This window comes from Nipponia nippon, unplaced genomic scaffold (assembly GCF_047370975.1).
Source record: "Nipponia nippon isolate SJK-2023a ecotype South Korea unplaced genomic scaffold, ASM4737097v1 scaffold_20, whole genome shotgun sequence".
Lineage (NCBI taxonomy): Eukaryota > Metazoa > Chordata > Aves > Pelecaniformes > Threskiornithidae > Nipponia > Nipponia nippon.
Genome location: NW_028262337.1, coordinates 6,901,536 through 6,925,140, shown reverse-complemented (window position 1 = coordinate 6,925,140; position 23,605 = coordinate 6,901,536). Strand labels below are relative to the sequence as shown.

Here is a 23,605-nt window from a genome sequence, read left to right as displayed (position 1 = left end):
TTCCGATAAACTCTGCTTGGGATCATAGAAAACAGAAGGAATTCTAGCCAGAGTGGTTTTGCAGTGCAAATATGAGCACATTTTAATGCCAAAATAATACTTATTGTTTATAGATAAGAATATTAATTATATAATACAGATGTTGTACTAATTTGTACTTGGATCTAACAGCAAAATGTAGTGTGATCTCATTAAAAATCTGTTTCAAGATACAGCCAAAATTTCATCCTTACATGCAGAGAAACAGATACCACTGTGATCTACCAAGGGCTTAAGTTTTGCTGTCACAGATCTTCCTGCTTGGCTATCCCTGCTAGGATATCATAAAAAGAGGTAAAATTTTAATTATAATGTGCATACTTTTCAGTCTGGACTTCTAAATACACCAAATATTAGCCTGCAAATCCATCTAAAATTTAAACAGAAATATGTAGTAATCCAGGTAGTGTCTGTTAAACACATAATCATACCATGATATGATTGTCTTATCCATGCTGTATGTTTCTGTAAAATTTTGATGTGAAAGCTCTTTTTGAGGTAGCTTGATGCTATCAGAAAGTGCTAGCTGGACTGGTTTTAGTGAGTGCCATGTGAGGGCCCTGATTTTTCCTTGGTTGTATCTCCACAGTAAATAAAACAACCCAGGAATCCTTCCAGCTGGTGAACTGGGACTAGCTGACATGACAAGGCTAGTGTCCATAATGCTTCTCTCTCCTGCTCCCCAGAGGAAAATGTGAGGCAACAAAATACACATCTGGAGAGGTCCTTGGTCCAGGGTTCAGGTGGTCCATGGTAGCCTCCAAACCAAGAAGGGTTTGCTCCTCTTCTGCTCCATTAAAATAAACTGATCACAGTTTTCTACTGGACTATATTATATGCTACTTTATTATATTACAGTACTATCAACTCCAAATGGTTTTAGTTATGCCTTGGAGAATCACAACAGTTTGTTTAAAAAGTGCTTGTTTGTTTGTTTGTTTGTTTGTTTGTTTGTTTGTTTCATCCACAAGTGGTTAAATCTAAAAGGGTTTCCCAAAACTAGAAAAGCTAGGAGCTTTCTTAAGATGCAGTTTGAGATTTTCATTTAATAGCTGGACTCTAGGAGCTTTAAGGAAGATACCTTAATCTGTGAGACTGGAAATAACATTTCAGAGGTTGGCAGGCCAGGATAATGTAACTTCGACAGTCACACCCTGAAAACTTTATTTATCTAAAATTCTACTTTTCACAGCACAGAGGGTGGAAATGTGACCCAGACTGCTCCTCACAATGCCCTGCTCTTTCTTCTGGAACTCAAACTGGAAAGTTCTTATGTGTTAGTATAAGGGATTCACCCAGGCGGCTATTAGCATGCAAAACTCACCAGCCTCTTCTTCCCTGATATTCTTTCAAGATATAGAATTCCCAGCTGTATAATGGGACTGTTTTACGATGTAAAGAAAGCAGCAGACAATCCTGGAAAAGCTGTGGTCTCCACTGAGAGAGAGATTTGTTAAATTTGCACGGTCTTCACCCTTTCAAAGGAACAGTTTATCTTTGACCAAGAAGATATTTCATAATTTGAACCATTCATTTTGAATTAATTTGTCATTTTGATTATAGTTTATAATAGCTAATATAAGTTTAAATGAAGGAGGATAAAAAGTAGTCAGAGAATATTATTATTACAGTGCAGAACTGTTTGACAGAGCTGCAGTTTGCCAGCTTCTTAACTTTGATAAAGAGAAACAAATGGATGTTATTAGCAGTTTATTGTAAATATTGTCTCATATGATACTTCTAAATGGTTTAGATAACATTTCATTTTCGTACAATATGTTTTTTTGATCCTGGAACAGTTAATTCACCGTTAAATGTCATACACTCTGTTACTATAAAAGGATAAGAGTAAAACTGCTTCCAAGTTTCAGTAAGACATGAGCTTGTTCATGCCAGCTCTTTGGGTTTACAAACAAAGTCACATCCCTCAAAATAGCTGCTTTAGGAGTTATGGTAATAATGTAAAGCAATGTAAAGTAGTGTGTGATAACAATGTAAACCCTTCTTAGGCATCTGCATTTGAAGTCCTACAGCTCTTATCCTAACTTTGGTGCAGCATCATTTTGGCATTTATACTGGATAGGTTAGGAAAGAGAAGTATGAGTATACTGTTAGAAAGACATTATGGTTCTACATACTTAAGGAAAGGGATTTTTTTCTTCAATAAATTTTACATCTGTAGTTTAGGAACATTTTTATAGTCAATATTTTTGTGTATAACCTAAGTAACTTTTTCATTACAGTTGCTATCTATTCCTATTCCTTAAAAGATGTAATTGCAGAATTTCTGCCATGTTTTTGTCATTTATTTCTGGCTAACAAATTGCCTGCTTTAGTTACCTTCTTTCTGTTTGTTGTGTCACTAAGTGTATGTAATAGCACTACAGTTTGATTTACCAGTAATAGAACAACACTTTGTTCATAGCACATTTATGGAAAAATCTTTCATTTTGATACTTGACAGGAAGATAAAATGTCTTTATTTTGTGTATTTCTAATAATCCAGTGATTTGCTTAGGCTTTGTCAAGATCTCTTTAAGTTAAAATTCAAAATAGTCTGATACTAATTTTTGTCTACAAATATTGGGTTGCACAGTAGCATCTTCATACCTGTGCACTGAGATTTGCAAATTAAAAAATGGGTAACTGCACAAAATTCAGAGGAGTCACAGAATTAACTTTTACATCTTTAATACCCACCTTTGGTTTGGCTACATGACAGAAGAACATGGGGCAAAGAGTGGAAAGGAGAGAAGAAAGAACTGCTAGGGGGAGAAAAGCATGCAGATGAAAGAGGTGGTGTACTACAGTGATGTACAACCACTGTCTAAGCAATCATTCGCAAAAGCTGCATCAGACTGCTGCAGCTCAATTCTTTTATTTCTTCCTTTTGCAGGGTTGAAATCCTTTCCCAGCTGCCTAGAGCCTTTTGATCTGTAGTACCTGTCTTTAGCAAAACAAGATTTGCAGCTCCTTAGGAACAGGAGTTCCTGGAGTTGACAGTCTACCCCACTCAGTTACCTTCATGGATATACCTTTCTGAGTTCAAGAGATCAAGATATACATTCCCCTTCCCTGAATATAAATTAACCTATCAGAATTATTTATATAATAAATAACCAATAATTTGTGTAATGGCCAGGCATAGGTCAGAGCCATCCCAAGTAGCCAGTAACAAGCAGCACCTTGACTAGAGTCATTTCAATTTGGGCTCAATGCTATTCAATTTGGGCCCAACGCTATTCAATATCTTCAGAAGCGATCTGGATAACAGGATCAAGTGTGGCCTGATGAAGTTTGCAGATGACACCAAACTGACTGGGGAAGTAGACGCTCTGGAAGGGAGAGCCACCCTGCAGGAAGATCTGGATAGGCTGGAAGAGTGGGCTAACAAGAACCTTATGAAGTTTAACAAGGACAAGTGTAAGGTCTTGCACCTGGGAAAACATAATCCAGGAGTGCAGCTCAGACTGGGATCCACCTGGCTGGAGAGCAGCTCTGTGGAAAGGGACCTGGGGGTCCTGATGGACGGGAAGCTCAACATGAGTGAGCAGTGTGCTGCTGCAGCCAAGAAGGCCAGTAGGATGCTCGGTTACATCAAAAAGGGCATCACCAGCAGAGATAAAGAAGTCATTATCCCACTCTACTCAGCGCTTGTCAGGCCACACCTGGAATACTGTGTACAGTTCTGGTCCCTGTTATACAAAAAAGATGCGGAGAGGCTGGAGGGGGTCCAGAGAAGGGCCACCAAGATGATCAAGGGTCTGGGAAGCCTGCCATATGAGGATAGGCTGAGAGAGCTGGGTTTGTTCAGCCTTGAGAAAGGGAGGCTTAGAGGTGATCTCATCACCACGTACCAGTACTTAAAGGGGAGCTACAAAGAAGATGGAGACTCCCTTTTTACAAGTAGTCACATGGTGAGGACAAGGGGTAACGGGTACAAGTTAGTCTTAGGGAGATTCCAATTGGACACGAGAGGTAAACTTTTCACAATGAGAACAGTCAACCATTGGAATAATCTCCCCAGGGAAGTGGTTGACTCCGCTATGCTGAACACATTTAAGACTCAATTGGACAGGTGCTGGGCCATCTCGTCTAGCTTGTGCTAGAAAGGTTGGACCGGATGATCCTTGAGGTCCCTTCCAACCTGGTATTCTATGATTCTATGATTCTATGATTTAACAGCTTAATTACAGTTTTCAAGGCAAAATTTTATGGAAAATCTCTAGCTGTTTTGTAGACAAACGACAGGCCAGTGGTGCTGCCATGCAGAAAGTTCCTCTTCCAGGCCTCAGACTGTATCAATAAAATTTTTTCATTGTTGTTTATCAACTCTATATCTCTCACAGCCCCTGTAATTGCAGAAGCATTTATTTCATTTTTTTTTCAAAGCAACACTACCATGGTGAATTTAGTATCAAGACAAAAGATTTTGTTTGTGGTTCTTGTTGACAGATTTTCAGAATGTATAAACTACATGTTAATGCCTCCATCAATTAATTTTAATAAAAAATATGGCAAAAACTTAAAGGCTTTCTAAAGACAACCTTTTTAATGAAAGAGATACCGTTTAAGTAATGCTACTGGAAACTTAATTTACAAACTTAGCTGCCTTACTGTCCAGGTCACCAAAGTGGCCTGCAAGTGCTGACATTTCCTAGAATATCAACTCATAGGACCAAAACAGCATTCCTACTCCACATGTGCCCTTAGGTCTGTACACTTTAAAGCAGTAGGCACTTTAAACCAGTACTACTTGAGGTCTTTCCTCTTTGAACCACTGCAAAGTGATCTAGTCAACACTGCAAAATTTAGGTGGTGTAAAATATCACCTTGAAACCTTGCATTTAATCTTCAGTCCTTCTGAGATGGTTATGCAAAGTTAGTTTTTGCTGGTGAGGAAGTCAAGAATTTTTGTTGTTATTGCTTTCCATTTTTAGTTCAAATACAAAACTTGTACTTAATTTTTCCTCTCCAAAAAAGAAAAATTCTGGAGGCCTAGTTAAACTAGACAATGCAGTGCATCTGTAGGACACTGTTCAATGTTGAACATTCCTGATCCTACTATACAGAAGCCAAATACACTATAAAAACAACCATACATTTTACTTGTAGTTTGGTATGCACTGAAGTTCATGAACAGTCTTCTGTAGCACAGTGCTGTTACTGTCCAGTATGTTAGACAGACTGAAGTACAAGGAAATTTTTTTCAGAAATTACCTCTTTGACATCTATTTGATTTGGTTCAACTTTGAGACTTGCAGGTTTGTGAGAAAGTAGTAAGAAATTATGAAATAGTGCTCAGCGAAAAAAAAAGCTGAGATAGTTCAGCTTCTTGCTAATTATACCAGGAAATTTACAGGAAAAAATGCTTTCCCAGATACACATGAAACCATGTTAACTGAACTGAACTGAACCCCACTTGCTGAGATGTCAGGAAAGTGACATACCATAATAAATAATTCAGATTGATTAAAACCAAGGAAAATACCTGGACTGTGAGAGGTTTTGAGAATCATTTAACATGAAATTCAAACAGATAACATGGGAGTATGGATATCTTCATATGTCTAACTTTCGTATGTTGGGAGAGAAAAGTGACAGCAGAGCACACCTGAACAAAGAAACGCCCCTGAGATGTGAAGAGCATCTCCAGTTGTTCATCCAAATACAAACCTGCTTAACTAAGCTGCAAATGCTTTGGCTCATTCTTTATTATTTATTTTATTTTTTGTTGGCGATAGTTATGTTTTTAAATGAAATAGGGTCATATTTGTTAGGTGAGGTTTCTATCTTACTCTTCCTGCAAACTAACTTTTAAAAAAGTATCATAATACGTTATTGGTGGTGCTTTTTTCTTTTACCAATGTAAATAACCACTCAGTTTACTGGGTTTTTTTCTGTGCTTTATTTTTACCTATAACATAGAGATGGTGTTTGCTGAAGTTATAATGCAAAATGAGGCATCCATCATCAGGAAAGTGTTATTATTAATCATCAACTTGAATTTCTAAATCAGTTACAACAGAGTAAAAATCAGTGTGTGTATCTAAAATCTGTCATGTGAACTAAATGTACTGAGCGATTAAATATCACTTTGTATACCTAATGGGCGTGTCGGCTGTAGCAGGGCTTAGTCCTTCGGGAATAATAGCCCATCAGTTGAACCTGAAGGAGATCCCAGACTGCTTTCAGATATGGATAAGAAAATAAACAATAGAGGCAGAACTGAGATCTGAAGTCTAAATTGAAGAAAAGCAAGTGAAGTATTATTGGAGCATGTTCTGTAAGGTCTTATTTTAAAATGTCTTTTTTTTTTTTTTGTAGTAGTAGTAGTATTTGTTTACAATATGTGTCATGTTTTCCACTTTAGGGAAAACAGGTTACTTTTTTGAGTGTTACACCTACCAAGGGAAGAGCAACATATTCTGTTGCTCCAATGTAGCTGCTCCAGCTTGTCAAAAGGTCTTATGTTAAAAAAGCTGAAGTGGGATAACTTTGATTGTGGTGCTCTCATGCACATTCAGATTTAAACCACAGATTCATGTCTACACCACAGATGAGAATTACTGAAGTTCTACTAGTTCCATATATCTGTGGATAAATCACTGCAGGAGAGAAAGACTTGAGTTATTAATTTTGTTTTAAATACTACATATTGTAAGAGATAAAAGATATAAGTTTCATATTTAAACTAAAACTAGACCAAAACCAGGATATGTAAAGGGTGAAAGACTGTATTGTAGGAGGGGCCTTAAGGTTGATTAGAAAAGTGATTTAACTATTCTGATATTCAATGGCTTTTTTTAATTAAGATTTTTGTTGCTGATAAGAGTTGAAGAGAACTTTGTGTCAGGGAAATAACTCTCATTTTTCTAAAGCTCCAATGCATTTTTTTCTTATTATTTTCTCTAATGCTCTGTTAACCCCTTCTCCATCTCAGTATACTGAGCTGAAGGAGGCCTATTTTAAATGGCATACTCAGAAAACAAAACAAAACCAGACCAAGCTATAAAGGCCCACAAGCAGAGTTTTAATGTTTTCACATATTAAGAAGGCCAACGCATCTCCAAAGCCACCACAATCAGTATCTTTCACAACAGAAATATCAAAATCCATAGATGCTACATCTGCTTCTCATCAGTGTAATATACTTTATCCCATGCACTGGATGTCGTTGTAGAAACTGTATAAGTCAAAATACAGAAGTTCTGCAATCTAGAATAATCTTTCTGAAGCAATGGAGGAAGGTCAGAAACAACAGCAGCCATGTTGTATCTCATCCCTCAGTGTGACACACAAAAGACACCTAGCAACTGCTTCAAAAGGCAAGCCTGGGAACTAAAGATTGTCATTTTACTGGACACCGAAATTAACAGAATCTTCAAAGACATTGTTTTTTTCAATCTTATCTTTTCTTTTCTCCATCCTCCCACTGGCCACCTTCTATTCTATAGATGCTGTTTCTCTCTTTGCTCTTTGTGGATCTGCTATTTGTTCCCTTTCCAGCATCCCTTTATTCTTCACAGGTACTGCTTTTTTTTTTTTTTTCTCTAGGTCTAATTAATGAACAGAATTAGATTAAACTAGGAACACATTTGATTCTAATTCATTTTAGTCTTTTTTTACTGCTTCTTAGATGTAGATGAAAGGATTGTGTACAGAAAGTTTTTTCCCTTTTCCTAGTACTGTCAACTCACTTTTTGAAAGGCATCTTCTTTGAACCTGACTTCTCTAGAAATGGCTTGCATTGATTATGAACTTACAAAATTAACACATTTAAGGTCTTTATTTGGTACTACAGATTTCATTGTCAATATCTAAATTTTTGAAAACTTGGATTCAGATCCTAGAGGAATAGTCTCAGATCTTGCCCTTGTTTATATCAAAAAACAAAGCAACCCTTCTCTGATGTCCTTGTTCTTTTACAAGTTAAGAGCAGACATTTTTTTGGTACAAATAGCTGCTGGTCCCTATGTTGAAAATACATAGTCATCCCTAACAAGGTTGTGAATGAGTAGACCTGACAGTACTCTGTGCATTCCTGAGAGCTCAGCCTCCTCCCTGACACCTCTGAGCCTCCAGTGTTGTGCAGGCAAGCAAGGTAGCCACAGATGTTACTGCTTCATTCTATGTGACTGTGTGCAGGGGGTCCTGTATTAATAAAACATGCATATACTCAGACAAGAGGACATGAATCCTCTGAGGACTGCAATCATAATTTTAGTAGCTGTGGCTTTTAAATGGGTTTCTAATTTGCTTGAGTTAAAATAATGTTTTTCTGTTTCTAGGTTATTCTCTTTCTCTAGATAGTTGAAAATTTTTTAAAAACTAGAATGATATTTGAGTCTCTTATTTTCCTTAGCCGTCTTTCTGAGAAAGAATATTGCCAGAATTAGTGGTTGTTATAATCTCCTTCTGTGTAAGCCTTTTCAGAAGAAAGAATTCTGCCCAGAGCTTTCTCTAAAATGATGACTTTTGAACCATCTGGCCAAGGGTCGTAAAGCAAGTAACTAGTAGAGAGCTTGAGTGGGGAAACTGTTATGCTAGAAGGAAAAACAGTGCAGATGCAAAACGTGTTAGGAGAACTTCCAATGCACCGTATGGAGGTTTGGACGAGAAAGATTGGGATAATTAAGCTTCATATGTTCATAAAATTATTAAATTAATTAACACTGTTAAATACAATTTAAAATAAACATTGAAGAAGTCATAGTTTTTCAACTGCAGTCAGCACAATAGATATTAGATTGAGAACTTTTTAGGTACAATATCCTAGTAGCTCATCCTTATGTTTGCAAGACTGCTGTCCTAACAGAGAAATGTTTTATATGTCAAGGCCTTTTTTTCACTTGTAAAAGGCAAAAGTGAATCATTTATTTGTGTTCTTGTCCAAAATAACAGAACACAATGGAGAGAAACAAAAACACAAAAAAATCTCAGCCAGTTTTTCTCTTCTTAAATGTCTCCTTATCTGGGTGTTGATCAGCTAGATATGACTTTGCAGGACTGAGTTTATTTATGCATATAGAAGTTGCTTAAACAGCAAAAAATAAATTTCAACATTTTATAGCTTCATATGCCAGAGACACAAATGTGCCTCTTGCTGTGATTTGTAAAACTGCCAGTGTATTTTGAATGGTAGGTCAAGTTAGATAATAGTTATGAAATACGTACCTATGAGCATGGAACATGTTAGAAGATATTATTACAGCCAACATTTGAGGTCAGTAGTAGTCTTTAACAATGTTTATAATATCAAATATAACATAGTTTTCTGAATTGTTAAAATTGTGTATGAATATCAAAGAAAAAACTACTATTGAAATATTTGTAGATCTAAATCTTTCTGATGTTTTCTATAATTGAATCAATTATTTTCAGGCAAACTTTCACATATGCTTAGAGAATTTTCTTTTTTGTAGTTCTTTCATAGGTAATTTAAGGTTGGAATTAAAAGAGAATAACAATTCAGAATGGTTTTTGTAACCAGGTATGTTTTATTTTTTAACCTTCCCTTGGATGTGTAACAGAAACCAACCAAACCACCTTTCAAAGTTACATGTAAAATGCTGACAGTAGAATGAAAATGCTGACTTGACTCTAGTTTTTGTAGGTTTCATGCAAACACACTGAAATAGAGCCTCTAGGTCACTGCTGCAATTTAGATTTATTTTTACTGTAAAGTTCTATAAAATCATTAAATATACTTTTCCAATACAGCATATTATAAATTGGCACAAGGACATTATTTATATAAAGCAAACCGCTAAACACAATTTAATACGTGTACTCTAATTCTACACTCTATCTGTGACAGCTTCAACACAGACTTAAAATAATTTAAAATTAATTTAGTCCTTGCATAACTGTTTCTTAATTTCTTGAATATTCTCAAGTTTCAGGCATGTGCAAAACAGATTCAAGGTGTGGCATAGACATACTTTTCCAAGGAGCTCATGATTTTTGTGAGAAATATGATGCAATAGTAAAAAGGCAACTCGAACAACAGTGTTTGGAGAAGAAGTAATCACTATAAAATGTAGACAACGTGACTCTGGATCTACTGAAGTAGCAAAATTTCCATGACCATAGTAAGCCTAGGATTTTACTCAAGCTTATACAAAACAGAAGTCCAAGTTGTTCTCTAGCCATTGTCAGACATGGCCATTCTCTGGCCATTCTAGGAAGAGCATGTTTTGAGGAGTAATTTAAAAGAGAAAGTTGAGGGGATATGAAATTTGATGGGGTCTTTTTCCCTGCACACAGGATCTGCATGAAAAGCCCAAAATGCTTGTGAAAGATGAAAAAAATTGGTGACCGGAGCAGTCTTTATTGTCAGACTAAAGTCAACGGTTTGACAAACTAATAGATACAGTGGAGATGAAAATGTCTTAGAGGAAAGACAATTGAATTTATGTAGAAAATATAAATTTCATACAAGAATAGGCCATACATAGGGACATACAAATTGAATTATACTGTTGAAGTAATGAGTCAGAAAGACATGGCAGTCTTTTGCCCAGGAAGTGGTGATACCAGCCGAGTCCAGTGGGGAGTAAGGGTCTGATCATGTTTTGGGACTCTGGACAGAGTAATTCTTAGAAATATTGTCCAAGTGGAAGCAATGATACTGAGCTATAGCAAGGCTGGCTTGGCCAAAACAAAAGATCAAAGCTGAAAACATTTTAGGATAGCATGAATAAGTGAGAGTGCTACTGATGTGACAGAAAAGCCTATGAGATAATGCTCATTTAAAGCTCAGTTTTAATGTTTTGTTTGTATGGAAATATCAGAAAATGGTATGAGAAGCATGGCTAGGTAAAATGAGGTAAGAATTTAATACAGAAGGCTACATAATGGCTCCTCAGTACAAACCTGGTGTTTGGAACTCTTTAAGAACTGTTAACGATAAGATAGTGGATAAGAAAGAAGATGTCAAAAACAGAGGGCTATGGAATTAGCTTCGAAGAAGATGCAGGGTAAAACAGAGAAGAAAACAAGATTTCAATTGGGAAGCAGAGTTGAAATCTGAGAAGAGAGTCAGGGAGTAGTTTCTGGCTTCAAAATCTCTCAGAGCTCAAGGAGAATGAAAATAACATTTGGTCAGGAGGAGGTCATTTGAAGCATTGATTGATACAAAAGCATATTAAATACTAAAAATCTGTGAGGTTTAGATCAATCCAATTACAGCTATTTAGAGGACAAAACTCATAATTGATGTAACATTTTAAAACTTTTGTACTTTACAACTGAGACATAATTTATTTTATAGCGGGTAACAATCATGACCATGTAGCTCTTCTACACATTCATGAAGAATGTGTAAACCTAATCTTTCTAAAAAGCTACCATGACAAAGGTTATGTTATCTGAAGAAGCATATTCCTCTAAAGGAAAATTTATTAGAGGAAAAGTTACTTTCAGTTAGTTTGATTTATAAAAGAGTGGAGAGAAAAGTTTCATGTTTCCTCAAAGAAGTGACAATTTAATATTTAGGTTTTATTGTGTTAGAACTTTGAAAAGATATCAAGTTGAGAGGCACCTGGTTATCTGTATTCTTTTAGAGGTACTCTTTTGTTAGAAAAGGAATGAGTTAAGTCCAGGCCCCTTAATCAATTTGAACTGCTCTTTGTCATCATTGAAAATTATCTGAAGTAGTACATCAGTAATGGACTTGCAGACATGTTGATCACAGAAGGGTAATGAACAGGTAGGACTTCCCATTGCATTGATGATTCTTTTTTTAGGAAATGTGGTGTTATCAGGTTGATGAACATGCTTTATTTAAAAAAAAAATAAATCAAGAAAGAGAAAGATTTGTGCCTTTCCTCTTTTTTTTAATTAAAGATTCTTTCTGCATTTAACACAGCAGCAAACTTCTAGAAGGGAGTTAGCTGGATTTGATTCAGTGGTTAAAAATAGAGATAGCTTTGCTAATCAACTACTGAAAGAGAGCATCAAGAAGAGAGGAAAGATTGATTTGCTATATTAGAAGGCTGTCATTAGAGTATGTGAAAGGAAAACACTAAGTATTAAGTAAAACTTTGCTAGTTTCAGAATTGCTGTCCTACATATAAATATGCCTCTATGGAAACCTATATAATATGCTGAGCTATGAAATATTTTCAGGAATTTGATTACACATGAAGTATATGTTTTACTCCTAGAAGGGCAAAGATGCACATTGTCCATGCCTAGTGTGGCACTGCATTGGCAATACAGAAATGCTTGCATCCAATTTATACAATTTATGCATCCATAACAAGGTGAAGTTTCTGGCTATCATCATCTCTGATGGTATTTAACCATCAGTGTAGCTGTCAGTTTCTTTGAGATTTATTCTGCAACATCCTTTTCTTATGCCTGTACGTTGTCTAATAAGGGAAAATTCAAACAGATAGATAAAAATGAAATAAAAAGTTCAGATAGAACTAATAAATTAGCCCTAAATTGGGGAGAAATTTAGAATCAGTGAACATGATAACACACTCTATCTCCTCTTGCAGATGTCTGGGTATTCAGGAGAAGTCAGTCTTATGTAAGTTTTAAGTGGTAGGCATAGCTGATGTACTATATATATATTTCTTTTGATCACTTTACTTTTTTCCCCCCTGTGGAGAGGAAGGGGCGGGAGGTCAGCAGTGTAGCTTTTTTGAACCATGATAGTCAGTACATTCATTATGGACTGGGGAGGTGATGTCTTGACATTGTTCATCTCATGCGATCCAAATACGATAAGATGTGAGGCCAAATATGAAAATATTTTGAAATTTACATTTCTATAAAAGCAAAATTTTTGATCCTATCTACATTCAGTTCAACTGTGACAAGTAAGAGAATGAAGAGGGAAAAAAAAAACATTTTATAGAAGGTTATAGTTTTTAGGCTGGTACCATAGAATTTATCAAGTATATCTTGAATCGCCCAAAATCTAGGTTTCTAATGTAAAATAGGCAGGCAGCCATAGTCCACAGAGAGACAGACAGCTATGAGGAGCAGTTCTCTCTGTCTTAAAATAGATGTCTGACTTAGGGAAATAGACTGCCCCAGCAAGTACGTATCAGAGTTGTCTATAGCAGGAGCCTAGCTGACCAGTTTAAATCAGCAACCAAACCTGACAGATCAAGGCTAGCGAGAAAATTTCTTTCTTAGTGTGCCTGGTTTAGTTCTCAGTGAATAATTCATGTCAAGTAATGTACTCTCAATTTAACCTTCATTTGTGCTCATAGAATGCTCTCTAGTAAGTTGCCACATTTTTAAACACATAGCTTTTTTCTTTCAATTACAGTTTTGAGTTTGACAATTTTGTGTTAAAAAATCAAGCAAATTTCATACTTCTGAGTGTTCACGTAAAATTCTTGCTTTTTTCTTTCTTCTCCCTGTACGAGCTAGATTAAATCTTTGGAGTTTTCCATGCCTCGAAAACAAATAGGAGATAAACAAGATTAGAGAATTTTATACAAATTCAAGTGGATTGTTTGAAACACAAATGCCCTAGAGATGTAGTTCCTCTTCAAGAAAGGCTTGGTAGCATAATTAATAATTTAGATTTAATTTTACTTCCTCACATTTTTTCTGAAGGACTTAAAAGTATGGATGATGTCATTCTACCAAACAAGAGTCTTATCTGTGTCTGACTTACTCGGGTCATGGTCCAATACCTGTGCATGCCAAGTTTCCAGTGAAGAACACGGGGAAATCCACTCTCCACTTTTGTAGAGAACTGTGCTGTTACAGCGATGTAAATACCCCACCTCAGATTTGTTTTCAGGAAGACTTTCTGATAGTAAAAGTTGATTGCTTCTCTGCTTCCAAAAAGGCAAAAGTGTAACTGAAACATATTTATTTTAGAATATCTTTGGCTGTCGAATACAGCTTTGCTGTTAATGGTAGATTTTTTGTTCTACACAAGATAAAGTTGAAAAAAAAGAGCTTTAATATATAAGATTAGCTAACATACTTAAAATTTAAATGTATGTGTAAATTTTGAGATCGTATATACAAATTTTGTCTTCCTGAAATGGTGGTATATTTTGTATTCTTGAAATATATACATAGTCTTCTTGAAACGGTGGTATTCCTAAGTGCCTTCCAGATGTCTCTATTTAATCTCCTACTTTTGCATTTGAGTGATATTCAGCAGAACTATCCTATTCTTCTGAACAGGATGATGATGAAAGAGGATATATCCTACAAAATATCATTGTTCTCAAAGTTCTAAGCCTGACACTTAACAGTAACTTTGCCCAGGACCAGCCCTAATTATGAAATCTTTGTAAAAGGAATACAGTTCTCTCTTGCTTTTCCTAGCAGCCACTGCTTCATTAACAAAAGAGAAAAAGATGTTAGTCTCTACCTTTCTTCTAGCCAAGAAGACTGACATATTGCACTTAGAAAACATAGCTACTGCTTAACTCTGTACTGACGTAAGTATGAAACACCAAATGTTTATTTTTTAAGCAACTATTTAGCTAAGAAATTGTAGTCTAATTTTGTGTGGAGCAAATAGTTGAGAAACAGAAGGCCTCATGGAAACATCAATAGATTTTCCCTTTAACAGTGTAATTAGTTCTGTAATTATTGCAGTATGTCCATTTAGAGCTGATAAAAGACTGTTTTGATAATACTAACCATATTTTTATAGTATTTGAGAGAGAGAGAGAGAGAGAGACATGGTTGAATATCTGGGGGGATTTTTTATGTCTTATTTTTAAAAAAGAGACAAACAGCCTGACACACCAAGCAGCCTTAGCTCAGCTCGAGTCCAAAGTCTTCCAGTGGGCTAGTATTTAACTTTAGACTATTCACTGTTATCCAGTATTAGTCCAACGTTAGCAGGTACCTTTTATTCCAGTCTTAATGCCAGATGTAACCATAGACAACAGCCATGGCTGACATCACGAACTCACACTGTTTTCCTAGGCTATAATGTTTGTCAGAAAAAAATATTCTCCTACTCCTGAAAATTATCTCTTTTTTTTCTTTTTGAATCTCTAGCAATGGAACTTTGCACAGGTACTAGACCTATTCTGATAAAGCTTTATTTCTGCAACCGAGTCTACATGGACCAGCAATGGTCAGTTAGTACTGAATTTGCTAATCTCTAATTGCATAACAGACCAAATCAAATGAAAATTGGCCAGAATAAAGGCAGAGGGACATGTTCTCAGCCCAGCATATATCAAGAACTTGGCTTTGGTATGTGAAGGAATGAGGCACTGTAAGGCCTCTCTCCAAGACATCCATTGTTTGCTGCTCATGGTACAGCTCAGGCAGCAGCACCTGGCAGTTTCAAAGGGTACCAAGACTGAGTATCCTCAGACAAGGCATCATGGCAGTAATAGGGTATCCTCATATAAGGCCCTCTTTTCGATGCTACTTATGAGGAGCCTTGCACGCTTGAGTCTGGGTAAAGCCTTTGTAGAGCACATAGTAATTTTATTTACACTGTAATCACTGAGTAAATAAACCATATTTATTCATAAGTAAGGTAGCTTTAACCAGGCAGCTAAAGGTAAATGAACATAGAAAGGAAACACTAATGACATATGTTGTATTTCTTCTCTGCCCTTTGGTTTGCTTTTTTCCATTCTTAAGAATTCTAAGCTGTAATTATTACATTTTTCTGTTATTTTACTTATGTAATTACCTATACCTTTTTCCTCTTTGATAAAGTCACTCCAGTGAAAAGGAAATATCCTGTTACCTAGAAATGAACGGCACAGTTTAATTCCCTGGCATTCTGCCAACACCCTACAAAAGAATATTTTTTAAATCATTTGCTATGGTGAGCAGTGGCGAAGTCTTCTCGTGAGTCAAAACTTCTTTCTCTAGTTCTCTTGCTCTAATGCTTTTTATTGAAAGATGTCTGTTCTGAATCTACATCTGCATTACTAGTTCTCAAACCCACCCATGCAGGTAATATAAAAACATCTTGTTAATCTTTTCTGTCCTTCAGACTTGTTCTGAAGTACAGGACATAAGAGGATAAACTAGTGCTGTGGATGAACTAGGATAAACTGTGCAACTCACAGTTTAGCAAAACTAACTGGTATGGTGCTTAGCTTGTGAGAAAATGTTTCCTCTTGTGGAGTAGGTGCTCCTAGAGATTAGAAATGTTGGGTTCAGATCTCAGTGCATATTTGTATATTGAAAACTATATTTCTTATAAACATGTAAACTGGCAAGAATATATGAAGAAAAGAAAGGAAAGATACAAAGTGTGCACAAGACCAGATACAACAGTAGCTAAGCAATGCTGGGGATACTCCTGAGTGAATGAGCCCAGCTCCAGGTTTTTAGAGATACTTTAATAATCCTGTTTGAAATAAATTTATAATGAAACTAAGATTGCACATCAAAAAACAGCAGCTTGTTGTATACCTTTCATTTGCTAAAGAGCATTCCAAATAACATACTTAAAAGCCCAGTCATTCTTTACGTGTTAAGGCTTGATTCTAGGCTTCCAGGATTCTGTTTCTGCTGATACATTGCCAGTGTTCCTGCGTGTCCTAAAGCAACACATATTTGCTAGAAATTCCTGAATTTTTCATCCCAGTAAACAAGAAAAGTGGTATCAGCTGTTGCAGGTTTAATTTACAATGTTAAACTCGAGTCTTGTCAGACTACAGGGTCTTTTCACTTTGCCTTAAAAAGGAAGATTGTGAATCTATTTCTTCAGCTTGTATACAACAACAGCAATAATAACCTGGTACCTATGGCATGTTTTCAGCCCTTTGATGTCCAAGTGCTTTTCAAGCAGCATGATGTGCGTTATTCCCAGTTTTACAAATGAGGAAGCCAAAACTCACAATATTTAAGCAAATTTTCTATACTCTCAAGACAAAGATGTTCTCGAGCATGAAACAGAACAGTCAGTCCTGCATCTCATTCCTTAAGCCATGCTTTTTCCAATTCATTTTCATTTTCAATTTTGTGCAATGTAACACTGGTTTAATTCAATTACATACTAATTTGAAGATGAGTAACTAAGATGCAAGCATCCTCAAAGTGGGTTGAATCCTGCATACATTTTATTATTGGCATTTTAATTACTTCTGTATTTTTTCTACCTTAGGCAGCTTAACTATACAGCCAAAAACTCAGTCAAGGGATAAATGCAGATAAAAAATATCGGTGCTTTTCTTGCTGCTTTTATTATTAGTGTATTTAGCAGTACCGAATGGCACCATCTTTTAGTGTTTTCGTTAATTTAAAATCTTTTCTCCCTTATTTCCATTATGCAATCAACACTTGCCTTAACTGTGATGGCATACTAACAAGAGCTCAGTTCGAAAGCCTTTGTTCCTGCTGCCCTAAAAAAGGATTCCAAAAAGCAAAAGAAATAAGATTTTTTTGAAGTTACAGAATTACACATACAAACCATAATCTACAAATGCCTGTTGCTTTTGTCTCAAATAAATACTTGTATTTATGTATTATGTATATTATACATGCATCTATAAAGCCATGCACACATGTAGTACACAATAATGAATATGCTTATATTTATCTTCTTTATAGTACTTCAAATATATATCTGTACATTTGCATCTTGGCATTTTGGATTTAATAACATAAAATGCAGTAGCTCTTACTCATAAAATATTGTTCTGGAAAAAAAGAATGCTTCCAGTTAACATAGATACATTTCCGTCTTCCAATATGTAAATCTTAGCTCTTACAATGAAGTTGAATCTGATACTGTGATTTCTTATGTCTTTGAGAAGTTTCATTTACTTCTCTTGCTAATGGCTTCTTACTGGCTATTTTAACAATTAATTAATTTATATCACAATTTTCCATTTCTATCAGAGTGGAATAGCCATTTCTCTCTTTATTCTCTTAATTTTTCCTAATTTCTCTCTCTCTATATTCCTCAAATTATGAGAAATTGAGAGATTATATTATTTGACCCCATACCAAGACCTGAGGCCTAAATTAAATGCTGTGTCATCTTTTATGAGCACAGTGGGCTGGTATGCTCTTATCTTTTATTTAAATCTTCGATAAAACTATCATTGGTATTAATGGTAGCACAACAGGATTTATGTACAAATTAGACGGTATTGCTAACTGCCAAACTTGGTCTAATAGTTTCCCTAGAAACTTCTCTAGGAAAGGTTTCTCATACTGACTATCAAATCCTTGGGTTCCTTGCAAAAATCTTTTCCCACTAATGGAGCTGACAAATTACAGACAATTGGTTTTTGCTTTGCAGGTGTCTTGCGAGATACCAGTCCAGATGAAAAATTAAAGTTTTTTTAAATTGCTTATTGTTGCTCTTTTTTATGCCTCATTTTCCAAAACTCTCCTTTTTTTTTTTTTTAGCTTCACCAAAGTCAATTTTTGAATTTCACGTAAAACTAACATTCCCTGGAGGACCATGAGCTCCCTCTGCTACTGATACATTCCTTTTTGCAGCAAGCCTATGTTTCTAAGGTTGCCACCTGAGGACAGGCTCTGATTTGACTACATGGAATATGGTTGTAATACTGTAGTCTTCTTGTTGCTAATTAATATATATTTCATAATAGCACATTTTCCAAAGTTGGCAGGCACTTGGAGGGCAGAGGTTTATTTCTAAGGAGCTGATGAAGACCAAAAAAGAAAGCATGTTAGCAATAAGTGTTAGTATTTACCTTCGTTGGTGATCTGCTTCTCCATCAAGCTATTTTTTCTGAATCTGCATTGAAAAACAATACCTTAATTATGTAAGTACCTGTAACTACAGTGTATTTATATTGTATAGTAATATTTACTATATAAGTATACTACAGTATATTTCTAGCTATATTTCTATTAATTACAAGTAAGAGGCAGCATCTTGACTGATATACTTTTGAGAGCAAACCATACTGCTGTGTGGCACAGCAGAAGTAGTTCTTGAATATTCTATTCCAGTACGGTATTGTGAAAACTCTTAGTCAAAAGCTTTATTTTTTTTCATTTTGTGTTTCTTCATTGATATGGGAATAATGTTGATATTTATCAATAATAAATAATCAGGCAAACTTTAAAAAAAAAAAGCTTTAAAGTGGCCAGCTACTCTGTAATAACCCAGCATCTCTATTTCATATGATCTTTGTTTTTCTTCATAACCTATTCCATCCGTTTAAGGAATGAAAAAGTTTCACAACATGGTGCCTGATTTATGTCCACTTCTATAGACGTGTGACCTGCACAGTGACAGACCCAACTGTTACTAAAGGTCCCATGACTGTATGACCCTTTGAGCTAAATTTTCCACAGATGCTTTTTTCACTTTGAGGTTAACTTTTATGCTTCCACAGGACTCTTACAAAAGCTCCTGTGCTAACCACTAAGTGATATTTGAAAGATAGGCACCAGAAAACAGGAAGAACAGATTGCTTAGCAAGAAACCTTATTAACATTCCTTCTGCTGTTGTGGAGCACTTTATATGCAGATGACTGGCACAAGCCTCCAGGGCAGTTAGGATCTTTCCTGTTGATACACAATGTAGTTGGTAATGCATTTTATTGTACTGTTATAAAATCAAGTGCAAAGGTTCTTTACTCACATTCCTATTTGATGAAAATTTTGATATTTTAATGCATAGCCTGTTTATCATCTTTTCCTTCTATTTGCCAGGTCTATATAAATTTTATAAATACAATTTTTAGAGCTTGCTTTCATTATTAACCTAGCTGCACTACCATCAAACGGAATATACTGCAACACTTGGAAAGACTGTACAAAGGAATGGCTATTATGCATGTAACCACTTGTTGAGCAATAACTTTGCTCTTTCAGTTTAAAAGCAATTCTAACACAGTTCAGAGCAAATTCAAAATGTATAATTTAAGTGGTATATTCGCTATCCAGTTCTCTGCATTTTTTTTTTCTCTTCCAACACTGAAATTGCCAAATATGACTACACTAAAATTTCCTAAAAAGAATTAACTCTAAAAGCTTTTATGGTAAGTTTTTGGCTAGAAATTATAAATGCAAGTTTCTTCGTAATGCACAAACTATTAATGTATTTACTGTAACAGAAAAAATCTCTTTCTGCAGTACAGTAGAGAGGACATCATGTTAGAGTTCTTTAACTGAGGTATTTTGTCCTTCAGTGATTTATAACAATAGCTGTCTGTATGTGTGTTTGACTTTAACAGTCAACAAAGAATTTTATTTTTACTTAACTTCCCCACGATGTTTTGAACGTCTTTCAGACAAGGAATACTTTCTGTTTTGTGAATTTAGACTATAGTACTTATTCACAGTATCTAGGCAAGGGTTAGGAGAAAAAGAAAGGCAAGAATTAAATTTCTAGGAAAGGCTTTTAATTAATGTGGAATGAAAACTCTTTGTTCCTTTCTTTACTCCACAAAGACTAATTTATCTAGCACGTCTCTAAGTGGAAATTCCCTGCAAACTCACTAATGTTACTGTAACTTATATTCATATTTTCCTTTCATTTGTTATCCATCAGTATTGTTCCTTTTTTTTTTAATGCGATTAACCTTTAAACCTGTTGTTATCAAACTGCAAGAAAGAGATAGAGACTCTTTTCAGCTGCCTTTGTTCCCATGTGACCTGCAGGGAGAATAGATTCAAAATAGACTAGTTCCTCCCAGGGCAATACAAGACAGAAGAGAAAAGCACTGTCATTTCCGAACAGCACAGTGCTAGAGTAAATTCAGCATGAAAAAGGAAGGAGTTGCAGCGTGTTAGAATTCTTCCTCCACAGCCTGGATTATTACAGGAGACAGATTTCAAGGATTTTAAAAAGCAGAGGATTTAGAAAAAATACTTTGAGATGGAGTACTTTGAGAATGAGCTTTGCAAGGACAACTGATGTTTGACTTCTAGAAATACTGAAGGAATTTTTCAAAATGAGCATTGTTATGAAGCCAAGATCCCGATCTACCAGCTCCTTAAGGACTGCCGATGCAATGTGGTAACGTGTTCAGTTTGTTTTTTTCAAGCTCCCCAAGAAAGTCACAGGGTTTAATTTTGACTTGATAGATTTTGCTACATGATTTTAGAACATGTTCAGCTACTGAGTTTCACAATTAATAGTAAGAAACAAAATTATTTAGCTTTTTCTTGTACAATATTGTGTGTAGCATTTTTTTTTTAACCCATTTCACACATTTTTCCCATTCACTAGTCAGGTTCAGTCCTTGCACTTACAGATACCTTCTAAAAATCTTCAGTAGATTTATTTCAGGAACAAAGTTATAATATAAAGCTTGCACTTCTAGAGGCTGGAGGGTAAAATGAAGCTATAGTTTGCGTGAGCTATTTTGGGATACTTACATGTAGTTTTGCTGCATAAATAGACTGACTGGTAGAGATAAGTGTCCTGGGAGGAGACAGACTTCATAGTGGCATATGTGAGACTGTGCTGTGTTATACTTTGTGCGTTTCCCCTCCTCTCAGAGGCTCAGAGGAGTAGAAGCAGACTGTAACAGTCATCTGTGTGTATGATTTGCTTGCAGATTTTTCAGTTGAAATCAGCAAAGTTCTGTCTTTTGATTAATTATTTTTTCTTGTGAGAAGTTTATGCTTTATGTAGCTTAATAGGCACCGACAGGACAGATTTCTATTGGGTATATGAAATAAATTCCCTCTTCGCTTTTAATGTCTCCTGCATTTTTTTCCTCTCTCTGAGTTATTAATAAAACCACCATCATTTCAATAAACACATAATAGACTAATTGTTCAGGGCAGTAATTAAGTGGTATAAAATGATGTATTTTAAAATATAACATTTGTTTAGAAATAAATGGCTGATGTGTTACTGTGGGATAGACTAGTAACCAAATACATTTCTTTGTGAGGAAATATATCAAGTTAATTAAACATTAGTCTATTAAAAACTTTATGTTTCAAATAGTCTTGGTTCTGAGTTAAAGCCATGTCAGTACTACCATTGAAGCAGTTAGTAATTTTTTCCAGTTGTCCTTTACTAAAACCATTTTGTATTAAAAGAAAATGAAATAATTACACTACTCAAGCTAAAAAGTAGTCCCAGTTGTTTTCAGAAACTGCTAAGGAAGAGTTTTGCTGAAATAACTCAGTAAATTGTGGCTCTGTATCTTTTCAAAAATGTAATAAAGTAATACAATGTCGGTGAACTATATATTGCTAAAGTGTCACACTGTGTGGGGTGTCTCCAAGGTAGTGAGCTAAAACATACATACATTAATTATTATGTACAACTGTGCAAATAAATCAGTGTCTTTCTCATTAATTATTCTGCCTTTCAATTATTTCTTTTTTGACTGCTTCCATTGATTCCTGCAGGAAAGAAAGAAATCATTTCAAAGAAAAAAGTTCTTGTAGCCTATATGTGCAGGCTGATTTGACCACCAAGTATTCTGTCCAAAATACCTGCCTGCCTCCCTTTTGTTGCCAATGCCTTTAGTTATAACACTGATCTGGTAGGTAAGAATACCTGTTCTGCTAATTGTAAATTGGGGGTCTTCTGGTACCCTGCTGTTTGGAAACACTACCTGAGCTTGGAGGTGGCTCTTAGGGAAATCCTTGGAGGCTGACTAAACAAGGTACATAATGTTCTCTGACAGCATGGAGCGAAGCCAGGCAAGCCCTGCCCCAGTCAGAGACCAGAGGGAAACTGGAGTGCAGAGGGAGGAGAGAAGAGGAGGGAGCTGCCGGCCACTTCGTGCGGAGCTCAGCTCCCAGCCATATCCGGGGAGGTGGCAGCTGCGGTGCGCCACCCTACCCACACTGCCCAACCCAGTAACCTTCATGGTGGGCCTGAGCAGGACCAGTTTCCAAATCACCTGCATGACTTTGGTTGGTGTTCTTAATCACCAGACTCAGGAGTCTGTGGACTTGTCCCTGTGGGTCAGCACCTCTCCCTGCAGTTCTGTGGGGCAGAATAGCAACACTACAGTCTCACCACAGTATTAAACAGCACTGAAATGCTTAGGGACAAGTAACATGATGAAGTCAGGAGCACTGATGGATGTTCAGGCCAGGAGGCAAGGAGAGCTACATCATGCAATTCTCCTTTCTTTATCTGCTAACATAGCAATCCTGCTGTGTGTTGGAAGACCAGGGGTGACTGGGGGAAAAGAGAAGATGGGAGGACATGAGAAGAAAAGCCACAGCGGGGTCTGTGGGTCCGAGGAGCATAGGGACTGAGTGAAAGGGTTGTACTGAAGTACAGATATCCCTCTTGCAAGGGTTTGAGAGACATGGTCCCAGGATGCCCTTGCACTGCTGTTTCCCATGGGAACAAAGTTCCCGTGAAGAACAGAAACCGTGCTCCCAAGACACAGAGACCAGTGAGAGGATGGAATAGACTTAGAGACAAGGCAGAGAAACATCTGCTCTTGGTTCCCTGAAATCACACTCACCCTCTGTCCAAAAGATGCAATAACTTCAGGGTATGTGGTAAAAGCATAATATTCTTTTCAGTATCAATATTACAAAGCATCCAAAGGGTATCACCCGCTGGTAGTGTGCAGAGGTGCACCAGCTGGCTTTGAGGATAGGCAAGTGAGCCCAGGCTGTGCTGATGCTTCCTCTTCCAAAGTTGGCTCAGTTGGGGCTGGCTGCTGCTTAGCA

At 36.2% G+C, this 23,605-nt stretch overlaps 1 protein-coding gene across 5 annotated transcripts in view; it reads left to right on the top strand.

The window, feature by feature from the left end:
- PDE4D (phosphodiesterase 4D) overlaps window positions 1-23,605 on the top strand; it is a 533,586-nt gene that overhangs the window by 356,081 nt on the left and 153,900 nt on the right. Inside the window, exon 1 of one of the 5 annotated variants that reach the window (XM_087759657.1) lies at window positions 20,698-20,963. The exons of the other annotated variants lie outside the window; for them this stretch is intronic. Coding sequence (XP_087615783.1) covers window positions 20,899-20,963 — 65 coding nt within the window. The 5' untranslated portion in view covers window positions 20,698-20,898. Of the gene's footprint in view, window positions 1-20,697; window positions 20,964-23,605 lie in introns of those variants that run through there. 5 annotated transcript variants of the gene reach the window in all.